The sequence below is a fragment of the Betta splendens genome, chromosome 21, assembly GCF_900634795.4.
Source record: "Betta splendens chromosome 21, fBetSpl5.4, whole genome shotgun sequence".
Taxonomy (NCBI): Eukaryota; Metazoa; Chordata; class Actinopteri; order Anabantiformes; family Osphronemidae; genus Betta; species Betta splendens.
In genome coordinates this window covers 11,632,947-11,647,424 of record NC_040899.1, presented here as the reverse complement: position 1 = coordinate 11,647,424, position 14,478 = coordinate 11,632,947, and the positions used below count along the sequence as shown (strand labels likewise).

Sequence of the window (14,478 nt, the reverse complement as noted above, 5' to 3'; positions counted from 1 at the left end):
TGTGTGTGTGTGTGTGTGTGTGTTGGGCTTTATCCATTTAACTTTCCCCTCTCACTGCCTCAGACCAAACCCAGACGCAGCTCTACAGTAACATACACCACACACTCTGAGCTCACAGAAACACACAGGCATTGAATTTTTCTACAGGAACAGGAACATAACCATGTGTGCCAACACAAACAGAATGTATTTATTGAACACTACAATTTCTATGTTGTTTTGTATTTTTATTCCATTTTTAGGGTCATTCCTCTGCAGTGGAGGGGTGTCCCAATCCATAACATGAGCAATAACTTGGTAGATGGGTTAGCTAATGTTAGATTTGATTATCTTTCCCCATTCAGAAATGATAATTTGATTCCCCTCAGCTGTTTCCTGTACAAAGCAGGAAAGCACAAAACAGCTGTTTATCAGATGTACGTGTGCTTGAACAATGTAGAATAAACCCAGTTAGTTTCATTCTAGTTTTATTCTAGTCCAGTCTATTCTAGTCTTGATCTATACTAAAACTATAGCACATACGTACATGTCACTTTGAAAATGCACATAATGTAAATCATGACGGATGAATATTGAATTCATCGATGTACATTAAAACCTAATTTGATTTAAAACAGAGCTAGAGAATCTCACTGCTCCACATCTTACAATACAAGCACAAGACTAAAAGAATCACTGATGCTATTTTTGTCTCTAAACATTTTTAATTTATGCTCTGCCTTTGCTGTGTTCTCCAACTAGGTTTTGCCACTGGACACTTTCACTTCCTAATTATGAATTAATAAATTATTAGTTAATATATAATGTGTCTATTTATTAATTACCACTTATGGGACCATGGGAAGCACCTGGGTCCAACACACAACACACAACACACAGCACACAACACACAACACACAACACATAGCAACATAGCAGTTTGTTGCATTACAATGGTGACACACACAACCATTTTTAATTAATTCATTCATTAATTCATTCTATGGATATAAATCTGGTAAAACAATCAAACAACAGACAGTGTGTGTGTGTGTGTGTGTGTGTGTGTGTGTGTGTGTGTGTGTGTGTGTGTGTGTGTGTGTGTGTGTGTGTGTGTGTGTGTGTGTGTGTGTGTGAGAGACACTCCCATCATACGTCATATTTAAATGACTCTCATAAAGCATGACGGACAGCGGGGCAGGCGAGCGGCCCTGTCACGGCTTTGTTAGCCAGATAAATGTCTGTGCCCCGTTAGCCAGTTAACCAGCAGATGGTATCACTTCTAATCAGAGACATCCTGAGCTACAGAGTGAAGGAAAACATACAGATATGGATGACAGACACTACAACAAGCCACAAATTGACAACACATACTGTATTTGCCACAGGATGACACTATGTAGTTTAATGTTTGCAATCTTGAACAGGAGCCTCACACATTTTATGTTTGGACACACACACATGAACGCATGTTAGTGTATGTCTCTAATCTAAGCGTCTTCAAGGCTGCAGCTCTGTCTCCCACTCCTCCAGTCCAGACATTAACTCAGCCACTATGAAACACTCCACCACCACCCTCTACTCACACCCCGTGCTGTAATATCATTTGTGCGTCCAAGGTTGTGGGGGTTCAGCTGATTACGTTAGCACTGCTGTGATGAGAGTCGGCCGCTGTCAGCTCTTCAACGAAGACCAAAAACAAGCTTTATGCAGCTGAGGAGGGATGTAGTGAGAAAAAAACTAAACAGAGTCAGATTCTAATTGATTGAACACTAATGCTGCTTATAAATATTAACATAAATAGACTAAAGCATCCCTGAGAGATATTTGTTGTCACTTGCCTTGTTCATTACAGTGATTTATTGTCAAATGCTAAAACAAAAGGTGGTGCAGGCAACAAGCTTCTGTTGAGCCTGTTTCAGGTAAATCTTTGATAAATACAACATTTTATTGAACAATTCATACAATTTGATATATACACATTCTCCGTTCCCCTCGTCTATTCTCTCGTCTCTCCTCCCCTCCCTTGGGTGTATTAAGGCTTAATTGGAGCCAAGTTACTTACCGCTGATGGGATCAATGGGAACCAGCACAGGACGCACACCATTTTCATTACTTACCGCAGTTCAATACATTGGGCAGCCACTGCACCATTCACTTAGTGCGGCAGTAATAAGCTCAGCAGCAGAATCTGAGGACGAAGACGCTTTTACAGAATGGCAGCATAGTGCAGCAGAATCCTGTGTGGAAATATGAATGAGTAGCTGATATTTCACCACAAGTGAAAAGGAAATAGATTAGAAAAGAGTAATTGTAACATACATTAGGAAGATTTAAAGAACAAAGAGTGAAATAAAAAACGGTTCCACACACACACACACACACACACACACACACACACACACACACACACACACACACACACACACACACACACACACACACACACACACACGTGTGTGTGTGCTGCTGTAGTCAAACCTCGGCCCCATCGCAGCTGAAAGGCAGAAGAAGCATGATATTTTACCGCTGGGGGGAAATCCTATTTGCAAACAGATTAGAAAACAATTGATCTGAAGTCACAAAAAAACAGCTTGATTGCTTTAACAGAATAGGAATAGATGGATATGTATGAGAGGAAAAGTCTGTATTTATACAAGAATAGTACAGATGTGTATAGACCTTCAACTCTTTTAGTACAAATGCACATAAATCTGAATCTTATTGTATTCTACATGATCTAATATACATACTGATGGTTCAGACCAATTTTAAAACAGGTAAGTAAATCCAGCAATTACACAAAATGCAAGAAGGATGATGATTTAACCACTTTGTGTAGTCTAGTGCATACTGTATGAACACATACTGTATTTTAAATATCTGTTACTTTACTGCATGTATTGATAAAGTCCTGTGATAAAGTCCAGCCTGACACTGAACCTGTCCACCTGTTTTGTCCAGAGTTCATCCAGACCACAGCCATAATGTTGTTAGACTCAGTGTTGTAGACTTTTTCCTTTTGGATAAATGACATCAGATGTTATCCACCATTGCAGTGACGCAGCGTCTCATGAGGATGCACCTGTATACAGATGTCCCGTGCAGTACTGGTGCTTGTTACCTTCTTAATCGTGGCAGGTTTTTCCCTGCGGGGCCGCATTCATCTGTCAGGAGAAGCTCTGTCTGTGTGTGTTTGGGCTAACCCGTATGAATCTCAGCAGAGACCAGAAGCAGACCACCAGTGACGCATGTCTCAGCTCCTTTGAACACGAAGGAATTAATCAAAAGGAACATCGGCACGACTGTAATCACCAAAATGACAGAAAGTGACATCAGGAGAGTCTGGCGCACATCGTTCTGTTTAATTTTAAAGACAAGACAGATGTCTGTCGGATGGAGACGCATAAAGGATGGGAAGAGGCACGGATGGAAAAACGGTCCTTAAGTGTAAATGAGCACCTGCCCAGCTGTTTAAGAAATATCCATTTTATTATCTATCATTATTTATTAACAGCAATTAACTTGGGGCCACAGTAAACATCTTTGCAAGGAAAGTTATGATTTGAAGTATTTGAGAAAAGGCTGAGACTCCATCCTGTACATTTAGCAGGTTTCTAGTAAATATACTCTAATTAAGGCTACATGTAACAACAAAGAGTGGGTGGACATAGTCATATCAAGTAGCATCACTGTAGAACAACACCAGCAGTTATCATCAAAATGAATAGCTCAGCTTCAGCAGCGTTTACTGTGTCGGATTGATGTGGAGGCATAATATTTAAGCTGTTACTTCAACTGTAATAAATCCTAAAATAATTAATGAACCCGTCCAAAGTTTTACAGACATTAATGAAGTGTACGTTGGGGGCTGAAGGATGTGTGCGTGTGTGTGTGTGTGTGTGTGTGTATGTGTGTGTGTGTGTGTGTGTGTGTGTGTGTGTGTGTGTGTGTGTGTGTGTGTGTGTGTGTGTGTGTGTGTGTGTCACATGAAAGTAATGCACTGGAGAGAACAGCCTCCTGTATTTGAATATCACCTATTTTGACATTCTTAGATTTTCAAAATAGAAGATATTGTATGAGGGAGATTGGCATTAGCTCCGCTTTTAGAGGAGGGAAGGACAGAAGCAAGGGCAGCGCAGTGGAGGTGGAGCCTCCCCGTCCGGCCCATCTCTCATATGAGCTAAGGTAAATGTCTGGCCTTCGCGTCCCCCCTCCTCCCCCGCCCCCCATCCTGACAAACGCAGCACTTAGTCTAATGTGAATAACGACAGCGACTGGGCCTTATCCGCTGCTCTTATTGAAAAAGCAGTAAATGGCCCAAGATTTATTGCTGCAAATTACATCATCTCTCTCGCCGTTTGCTGGGCTTAGTGCTTTGTTTTTTGTGCTATGTTATTATTTCTTTTTTTTTTTTTTTTTACAGTTATTGCTCTTGTTCTGGTGCATTTCTGACTCACATTTAGGCTTTTTTCTACTTAGGTCCGACCCATTCATACATTTACCAATTTTTCCATTAAGCTACACCAAAACATATTCATCGGACCAAGTCACGATCTTTCATTGCTTTTATGGTCCAGCTCCATGTTCCCATTGCTGGTGAACGGGGTCAACATGTGCTCTCTGACTAGTCTGAGTTGAGCTACAGTAACTCGTCTTTTAGATCAGACCACAGACGTTGTTCCCTCTATAAGCATAAATGAGCCTTGGGGTCCTTTATCACTACTGTATTTCACCACCAATGCTTCCTTGGAACAGCTCATACATATTAAAATGCATGCTACAATATATGTAACCAAAAAATAATAAAAATAATAATAAGCCTCTCATTAGCAACTGTACCTTCCTGACTGTTTGTGCTGCGGGGCTGAGTGTGTGAACGGCACATGCTGCTGTTGATGTTTAGGGAATTCTCTGTCATGTTGAACTCAGAGGAAGAAAGAACAATTTAGAGCCTGTGGCTCGATTTGAGAGATCCAGGGGGATACAGACGCACACGGATTAATAGAAAGTGGGAATGTGTTAGACAGCAGGGAATCTAATCCAGAGTAGCAGTACACACATGATTAACATGATTAACACACATGATTACTAGAGGTGGTGTTGTGTTTAAAAAAGGGGCATTTATAATAAGATCTTCATGTGAGAGCGATATCCTGGGTTGATGGAGCCAATCCTCAATCTGGGTCGGTCACCAGTTCAGCACCGGGTCTACACACACACACACACACACACACACACACACACACACACACACACACACACACACACACACACACACACACACACACACACACACACACGCAAACAGATTTCGTGGAAATAATCATACAGTAGTGTTAGTGTTTGTGTTCATTTGAAAAAAACGTGTATTCCTTTGAACTGACATCATATGATAAGCACCTCTTGCTTCATTTGAGTTCTTTGGTGTTTGTTGTCACTATCCTGATTTAACATTTACATACACATTTGTAATTTATTAGAGCCCTCCATGCAAAATTCCTCTGCCTCTGAATTCCTTAATCTTTTGTGATTTGGATCACACAGTGTTTCAGGTATAGAAAGCAAACAGGCACCAAGGACCTGTTTTAATTTGCTGGTTCCCTCCAGTCTGGGCCCAGGTCGGCGCAGTCATGTTGTGTTTGTGTGTGTGTGATTGACAGCCCTGACGGTTATAAGATTCTGAGGTGGGTGTTTAGATTGATGTGTCCAAGCAGGCGGCAACCCATAGATTAAATCATCCGCCAGTCAGCAGTCCTACACACACACACACACACACACACACACACACACACACACACACACACACACACACACACACACACACACACACACACACACACACACACACACACAGAACACCTTTGAAGTCAAAATGTCCACACAATGATAGTAAAACATTTACAAAAGTAATCATAATGTGCAGAATGGAGAGAGAAAACCAAATCAAGCGTGTGCTAAATAATATAATTTAATTCAACTGACCCACATATGTTTACAACTATATTCTTATAGACACTGCATGAATAAATAAATAGCTTTAATTCACTGTTTACAACATCAGGTTCAATGCTGCATTTAAAAGTAGACTCATTTGTTTCTATGCTTTTTTGGTATATACATTTATCACACAAAAATACAGCATCATCGCAGTTTACAACACAGAGCCACAAGTGTGTCAGTCCATCAGCTGACGTTGATTATTTTTCCTTGTGTTCAGGTTGGTGGCTGGACCTAAAATTGCAACACTCTCCCTATGAGACATGTCCGAGGACGAGGAAAGTTTACATTCACATCGAAGTCCAATGAGAGCGGCCGACGCGCGTCAGACCAGCGTCAGACCAGCGTCAGACCAGCAGTCGACCCTTTTGGTTTGAAGCTAGAAGCTTGACGGTTCTGAGCCACAGAGGAGACGGGCTGCAGTCTAGTTCTGGTATTTCTCGCCGTCCACTCCATTCAGTGGTGGAGGTACAGTAAAGAAGACCGTCCTGCTTCTCCTGATGAAGCTGGTGTTACACTATATTTTCCTTATTCTCACAGAATCAGTTAAAAAGACCAAAACCAACAGTGGCACAACTAATGAGCGTTGTCTCATTAGCTGGAGACACATAAACAGTATCTGTGCCAGACAACTCTAAATAAACCAGTGACTCACACCCTCCACTGAATTATATGTTCCTGACCCTGTTCTTTTTTTTGGGAAAGCACAAAACCTGTATTAAAACGTGCGTGAGTAATGTTTTCTGAAAACTGTGGTTCGAAGCAGTTTTAGGAAATCTACACCATAATTTATAACCCCTTTCAAAAGATTTACGTCTCTGTAAAGATGTGGCTCAAGGATGTTGTAGGAAACTGGGCACAACTAATTCATTGTTGGTTTTAGTTATGATGGGCACTGACTGTGGACAACTCATAAAACATAGTATACTGCCAGCCTCATCTCGCGTCTGGGGCTCAGATCCCTCCCTTTCTCCACTGCTGAGATTTGAATTAAGGCGAGTCCATAGATTCAAAAAGACAACAACAAACAACAACAATGCTCAGAGGAGATAAACACAGTGAAGTCAACTGGACAATATTAACACTTAGACATCCGTGGCACCTCCCTCACTTGCTTCTGGTATTTGAAACAACAACCATGACATTGATCAGTAACATCCCAGTAACTCATAAAACACTATTGAACAACCCTCTAGAGGCTATAGGCCCAAACCTCTCTGCAGCATTAATCAAACATCCTGAGGGCTAATTCACCGGGGCTTGGATCGATACTGACCGGTGCTGCCGGCACCATCCTGGGAGCAACAATCATTTCCTGTCTCCGCTGACCCGCTGTGGCTGGCCAGACAACACAGGTTAAGCATGAGCACACACACCATCACAGGCACACTCACACAGATCACTTGACATTTTTAAAAGACCAGAGCTGTCACTTAAAATCAGATGATTGGACGTAATGTATGGATGCTCTACATCAGTGCCAGTCATATTATTATATGTTATTATTATTATTATTATTATTATTATTATTATTATTATTATTATTATTATTATTATTATTATTATTATTATTATTATTATTATTACAAACTTGGTAGGTGTAGGTCTTTGGAGTTTTTTAATTTTCACACTCAGGCATTTCTTTTAATTCCAATCATAAACTTGCAAAACCATTTGCTTTTGTGCGCAGTCATTTAAAGATGGGTCAATATTCCAAAGATTGTGACCTTTAAGCAGTAGCATGAAAACAATGGCTGCCTGGGAGGTACCTGGTAAAACAGCCAAACATCTACCATTTAAATTTTTTTTGAATTGCTGTACAGGACGTCAGAATCTGCAGCTTGGCAATGATCCACAGTGATGGAAACAACTTGCTAGTACAAGGTTCTTGAAATGCTGCCTGTGGTGTATCTGGAGTTAATACATATACAAAGAATTAGGAGCAAATGTACTGTCCTAAAATATTATTGCTCTATTAATACACTCTATGCAAGCGTCTCACACACACACACACACACACACACACACACACACACACACACACACACACACACACACACACGCAAACAGACTTTGTGGAAATAATCAAACAGGTATTGTATGTTGGCACCGACACATATTCTTGCTAGGATATTGCACTATTGTCATGACCCACCGTCGGCCCGGTCGTTCCTCTGAACACTGTAGCAGCATTTAAATTAAGAGTTTGGATTCACAGTCATGATACAAAAAATGAATAATTATGATGAACACAACGGACTGACAGTCAACTTCCTGTTTCTAGGCAAAGAACCTTAAAAAAGAAGGAGGCTCCACGTCATCGGCACGTAACGAACTCGTAGAGTCTCTGGAAGCCTCCAGCGCGGCAGTAGCAAGTTACCTGAAGAGCGTCTACGCCTCTTTGACTAATCCTTCTTTTTTAAACTCCTTGGTTCCAGTTCGCTTTGTGCCTTGGTTGACTAGTTCTCATCGGGGAAGGACTCGGGGCTAGACGCCCCGTCATCGAGGCCCTCTGCGTTGGTGAAGGTCCCGGCCAACGACGGGCCCAGGACCTGATTGACGGGCGCCATCTCTGCCAGGATGATGTTATCGTGGTTGCTCACCAGCGTGGCCTTGTCCATGATCTCGCCGCTGTGTTTGGACACCACGGCGCCCAGGAAGTCGTACTTGTGCGACACCATGCCCGTCTCAAACAGGTACTTCGTCAGGTAAGAAAAGCCCACGTTGGCCAGGAAGGAAGCCGCCATGGACACGGACTTGAAGGGGAACTTCTGCTGGATGAAGTACTCCACGTCTCCGGTGAGGGGGTGGATCTTCTTCGCCGTCTCCGAGCCTGGGTAGTAGATGAAGGGAGGGAGCTTGAGGTAGGGCTCGCCCCCACCGATGCGCAGTAAAAGGCCGAAGATGTAGGCGGCTACGGAGCCGTAAGTATTGGTGCCCTTGACAAACAACACGCTAAGCAGTTGTGGGAAGATAATGACGTAGACCAGGTCTGAACTCAGGTACCACAGGCCATACACGGATCCTGTTAACAAGGCCATGGAGGTAGCCAGGGCTCCGAATACAAAGATAGTGAGGCGCATCACCCAAACGATCTCTCGATCTGAGGCCTGAAGGAGAGAAGAAAGGAACGACAGCGAAGAAGGAGAAGAGGTTAAAGGTGAGGAGGTGAGTTAAAGGTCTGGATTGTGCTCTGACCCGTGCTTTTGTTCTGACACGTCCACAAACCGACTCCTTCTCACCGACTGGCGAAAGGCGAGCTGATAGATGTTCCTGGCAAACATGGAGCTGGCTGAGAGAATGGACGAGTCGGCCGACGACATGACGGCGGCCGACACCGCCCCCAGACCGAAGAAGGAGACGTAGGACGGGCAGAGGTGCTGGAGCACTATGGGGAGGATCATGTCGGATTCATCCCGGTCTTTTGGGGCCAGGGACCCGTAAGAAGTTTGGTTCCAGGCTGAGAAAACAGAAAACATAGTTAAAAATGCAACAACACAATGTAATTAAAGTACCAGCAGTCCTTGGCACGGTCCTGTACCGAGATTAATCAAATTGGGCTGCTGGCTTAGCATAAAAATTTATATTGATTTATTTTTATATTAATAGTTTTGTACTAATCCTTCACTTTTCACACAAAAGGTGAAACGTTGCGTCCTGTGGACACAGCTTTTCAGGTGCTACGAAACAAAAGGACTACCATTCATCAATAGTTTATTTACAGGAACTGGATTATCAGTTTAGGGCTGTGATGTTCAATAAAATACAGTCACGAGATGAAACCAGGAAGAATGGCTGAAGACATGACAATGTTCCACAAGAAATTTTCATCACTGAAGAAAACATCGTCGTTTAATTGCGCTTTAATTAGAAATTTGATTAATCTCATTATTTGCAAATCATGTCTCCAGGAAACCACTAATTCTAATTAGAGTTTGAATGTTTGATTTAAAACACTGAGCACTGAATTAATATCGTAAAACACCTACTGTACCACAGGTACTTTGTTTATTTAAAAGACAGTATTTAATAAGTGTAATATTATGATCTACATGTATTACTGTCACCATATCTGCTCTGTGACGTTTGTTAACCCTTCCTGTCCCTTTTCCCCAGTTCTCCCATTTAACAAACATCTTTTGGTTTTTTATCTGTCATCAGCCTTTAAAACTTCTAGCATCCTTGTGTCTGTCTGCTCCTTTCCTTCCTTCTCTTAAGCTCTCGGAGGTGCACAAACTGCGTCTTTCCCTCCATCCCCTGGATATTCACGAGCAGCGGTTGATAAGTTCTGATTATACATGAAACGGCTTCAGATTAATTAGCGCCTCTTCAGATGTAATATTCACCAAACCGGCATGGTCTGATGGCTCCCTCCTCTGCCCGTCGTGACAGCATCCGTCTGCTGTTGCTTACCCTCCAGACACTGTGTGCATCTGCATTTACACATCTGGAAAAAAAACACGCTACTGGGATGTAAACAACCCAGGAAGGCATCCTGCTCCCTTTGATCACACACCCGTGTTTGACTAGGAGATCAGATTCCTGGATGTTTCGATTGTTGTGTGATGTTTCATTAACTGCTTAATCGGTGTGTGCGAGTGTTTGTGTGTGTTGTATGCACAAAATTCCCAGATCTGCATCAGATATGTTATGTTAAAAAGCAGATGCAATCCGGACATAATGTTTATAAAGCCTATATTGAGAGACTGATATTTTTGTTGTAGGTTTTACTGTATATAAAAAGCAAGAATTCCTCAAATTATATACACTGTAATGTTTTTTTTTTAAATGAAGCCTGACAGATTCCCCATGGATGTGAGCGTAAGAGTATTTACCAGTGGAGGCCCCAATAGCTCCTATGAGGACCGAGGGGACGGCCATGACCAGGCAGCCAAAGGCGGCGAGGAAGGAAAGCACCTGGGCGTAGGTAGCTGAAGAGGCAGAAAGAACCCGTTGAAAATAGACCTGCCAGGGAATCCCCCCCAACATCTAGGAACAGAGACACCAAACCAGAGCACAGCAATCAGCTACACAGCCAGCAACACACACGTCAAAGCACTGTTCACCTCATTCTGCCCGTTTTCATGTTATCTGACACTAAATATTTGAAATGTTATTTTCATGTTCATATTTTCATAATCTCCATTTATTATTTCTGCTTGGCAACTTGTCCCAGTTGATGTCATTTACCTCACTGACAAAAGTTACGACCTACCAGCAAACAGAAGTTGTCTGCCCAGAGCCACGTGTCATTTGCCTCAATCTTGCCCAGCCAGGGTGACTGATAGATGGCTTTCTTGGCTGTAACGCTGATGTCCGACACAGCAGGATTGGAGAGAGCGAAAGGCACGCTGATCCACTGACGGAGAGGACGGGACCATGATGCAAATATCACAGTTTCATTTATAACAGTATTAGCAACTTATGCAATGATGCTGTGATGCCCCCATTTCACTTTTTGTCTGAACCACCGTCCTGGCTAACAGTAAAACTCACCAAGCCCACAAAGATGCAGAACAGCTGGACCACATCTGTGTATGCGACCGAGTAGAGTCCTCCAACAAGAGTGTAGAAGATCGCTATGAGAGCGGAAATCACCACCGACATGTTGATGTTTATGTCCACGATCACGCTCAGAGTGGCCCCTGCAGCAAAAGGCAGCAGATGGCGTTTCAATTGCTTTAACTCCTCGAACCTTTCAACTCTGAAATGATCTCATTTGCTAATCGCATACCCAGGGCGGATAAAATGGCCGCAGACCAGAAGATTTCGCCCATAAGAGCCGGGATGAAGAGCAGCCCACCCATTCTTTTACCATAGAGCTGCTGGAAGGGGTCCAGCATGGTGACGTAGCCACGCGATCGCATGGGTTTGGCAAAGAAAAGACCACCTGAATGATGTCAGACATAAACAGTGTCACTATGTGAAAAGATAAATAAAAATAAACATGTATTATATATCAAATGCATGGCAAAGCTGACATTTTTGTGTATGTGTAAGTGGCATAACCTAAACTTATAGGACCACCTTTATCAATTACTACATTATTCTTTGTTGATGGGACACTGGATACTTAACTTATAAAATCAGCTGATTAAAGGCCACTGTATTTGTAAGACTACCTGTATAAACCCTGGTATGTTACCATGTATGTGATAACAAGAGGTGCAGACTGATTTGAACATTCTCCACAAAAGAAATTAGGGCAATCAGGGTCACGTGTGTAACAGATAACATCCTGTAGTCATTTTCAGCCACTCTCGCATTCACATTATATGCCAGGTTTTGAATTGGTTCACAAGTTTAATGAGAGAGAAGCCAAATAGCAAAGCACTGCTTCTTACCTACTACCAGGCTGAGCGCGTATCCAAACGGTGCCTGCGCCCAAGCCAAGCCGAAGTCCGGCAGGTAGACAGACTCCGCTGTCCCGTTGATGTAGCCACCGCCCACCCAAGTGGCTAAACCGCCACGAAGACAAACCAAACATTCGCTGATCACGTATGAAACATTTGCGCTTGTAGCAAATAATGTGTTGGTTTGCGGAGATCTAAATTCTGTTGTGGCCCCTGTGCGTCCGCGCGTAAAAGACGGAGTTCACAGGACATCATTGCCGACTCACGGATTCTTTTTACTTAATTTAGTTAGACTGCAAATAGAGCTCATGCAAAACCCCATAAACCAGAAAATGATTCCAAGACTTCCTATAATTAAAAAATCCCCACCTGTCATAGTGAATGCACCAACGAACAAGCCGATGTCCCTTCCTCCGACCATGATTCTCTCGCTTCGGTCGCCGCCATCGCTCACTCCGGCGTTTTTATTTTTCCATGCAGCCCAGATGCCGACGAACAGAATCAGAACATAGAACACCACGATAGCTACCAGACCCTCGGCGTGGATGGCCATCTTCCTTTCATCCGCGTCCTCCCGCCGAGATCAGGTGCTGTTGCGCGCGGAGAACTGGATTCTCATGGAGAAAACTTCAAAGACACAAAAGAGGAAACACGTTCGCACAGGCTGCGCTTTGGCCAATTTCTTTTATCAAAGCAAACTGTATATATTCTTGTGCATTATGAAGCATGACCAAGCTCTCACAAATAAAAAGGACTCTTTTCCAAACTATCCACTTTACCAGATTAACATCCAAGGTGTATATAGTTCTGCAATTAACAGATGCTTTGTGGTTCCATACAATTGAGTAACTTAGAACCGACTACAAACCCAGTTACTTCATTCAAGCGGAGTTTTTTCACAATTCGTATCTTAAAAATTGAGTCACTGTACGAGGAAAATATGATAATAGTTAATAATCAAATTTAGTTTCCCATAAACAGAAGCATTTAAGGTTAGAGGGTGAAACGAGAACCGGGTTTTAATAAGATATATGCTTACTTACTGCTATTGGCAAAGTGTTGTGAAGCCAAGGCATCCAAAATACCACGGAAGAGTAAAAATTAATTCATCTGCATTCACTAGGTTTCTTAATACTTTTTCCTTTGTCAATCGCTCTGCTTTGCTCCGAACTGTCAAGCATTAAATTTGGAGTCTGCTGTGCAGAAGGAGTGGCGCGTGCCCACACCCCGCAGTGTCCTACTGACGCACGATGGAGAGGAGACCCATGTGTGATTCAGCCCAACACAAGAGTCAGAAAAACTAGCAGCTAGAAACCGTGGTGCTGTAGAAATAATTTGACAAATGATTGCTGGCTATCATTTTGACAGACATCGTCATGTCTGCTTTATTTTACGCGCGGTTTGTATCACTCTGGATGACTAAAACGCATTTTCTGTGCCAATCTCATCATCGGCAATTCTCTCTTTACAAACGTAAACGCTGTATGGTGTTATAATACAGCACATGTTCAAATTTTGGACAGACACGCGCTTGTTTCTCGGTGAGGCTGTGGTGCGTAAAAGTCGGTTCAGCTTCACGGCCGCGAAGCACCGACCAAAAGCTGGGACGTATAAACCAAGAGACGTAAAGCAGATGGATAAGGGGTTTTTGTGCGATGTGCTGCATCACTAGAATCAAACCTGAGGTTTCAAGCTTCCTGTGCCGCTGACACCATGGATCCAGGAGGCCGGTATTGCATTATTGATCTCACTTAAATCAACATGTGTCACTACTATGAAATGCAGTTCAAGTCAGCCAAAACACCGTTTAAAACAAACGTGTGAGAAACGGGCGCGCCTCACCTTTCCTTTGAAGAAACTGGTGTGAATAGATGAAGAGATTTTTTAAAGTATCAAGCACAGTTTTTGTTAATAAAATGTTAAGATAGCACAAAGTAATCCTCTTGGTCGAGCAAACAGGCTAGTCCTATGTTGTTTTTATGTCACCAACACTCGTCAGAAAAAGAGAGGGAGGTGGAAAGAGCGAGGGAGGGGGAGGAAGGGTGCCGGTGGGTGGAGGGGTGGAGATGAATGGGAGTGGTGGGTTTATTGGGTGCTGTCAGGGTGGGTAGATGTTGGATGAATGTCTTCCAGGGCAGGACGAAAA

The 14,478-nt window shown here is 42.8% G+C and overlaps 1 protein-coding gene across 2 annotated transcripts; it reads right to left on the bottom strand.

The window, feature by feature from the left end:
• Positions 1–5,932: 5,932 nt before the first annotated feature.
• Positions 5,933–14,338, bottom strand: LOC114847625 (high-affinity choline transporter 1-like). Of its 2 annotated transcripts, none has more exons than XM_029137558.3 (9): positions 14,175–14,338; positions 12,702–12,959; positions 12,324–12,437; positions 11,714–11,869; positions 11,476–11,624; positions 11,195–11,338; positions 10,815–10,968; positions 9,222–9,439; positions 5,933–9,089 (listed from the first exon to the last, which is right to left on the bottom strand). In XM_029137558.3, the coding sequence occupies exons 2-9, from the start codon at positions 12,883–12,885 to the stop codon at positions 8,439–8,441; spliced, it is 1,770 nt and encodes a 589-aa protein (XP_028993391.1). In that variant the 5' UTR covers positions 12,886–12,959; positions 14,175–14,338; the 3' UTR covers positions 5,933–8,438. The 2 variants fall into 2 exon arrangements, with proteins under 2 accessions (XP_028993391.1, XP_028993392.1); XM_029137559.3 differs by lacking the exon at positions 14,175–14,338 and adding an exon at positions 13,376–13,635.
• Between the last annotated feature and the right edge of the window lie 140 nt (positions 14,339–14,478).

Coding starts and splice junctions, on each gene's coding strand:
- LOC114847625 (XM_029137558.3), bottom strand. CDS start 12,885: ATGGCCATCCACGCCGAGGGTCTGGTAGCTATCGTGGTGTTCTATGTT. Junction 11,625..11,713: donor GGCCATTTTATCCGCCCTGG/GTATGCGATTAG, acceptor CTTTTGCTGCAG/GGGCCACTCTGAGCGTGATC. Junction 11,339..11,475: donor TCTGCATCTTTGTGGGCTTG/GTGAGTTTTACT, acceptor CCTCTCCGTCAG/TGGATCAGCGTGCCTTTCGC.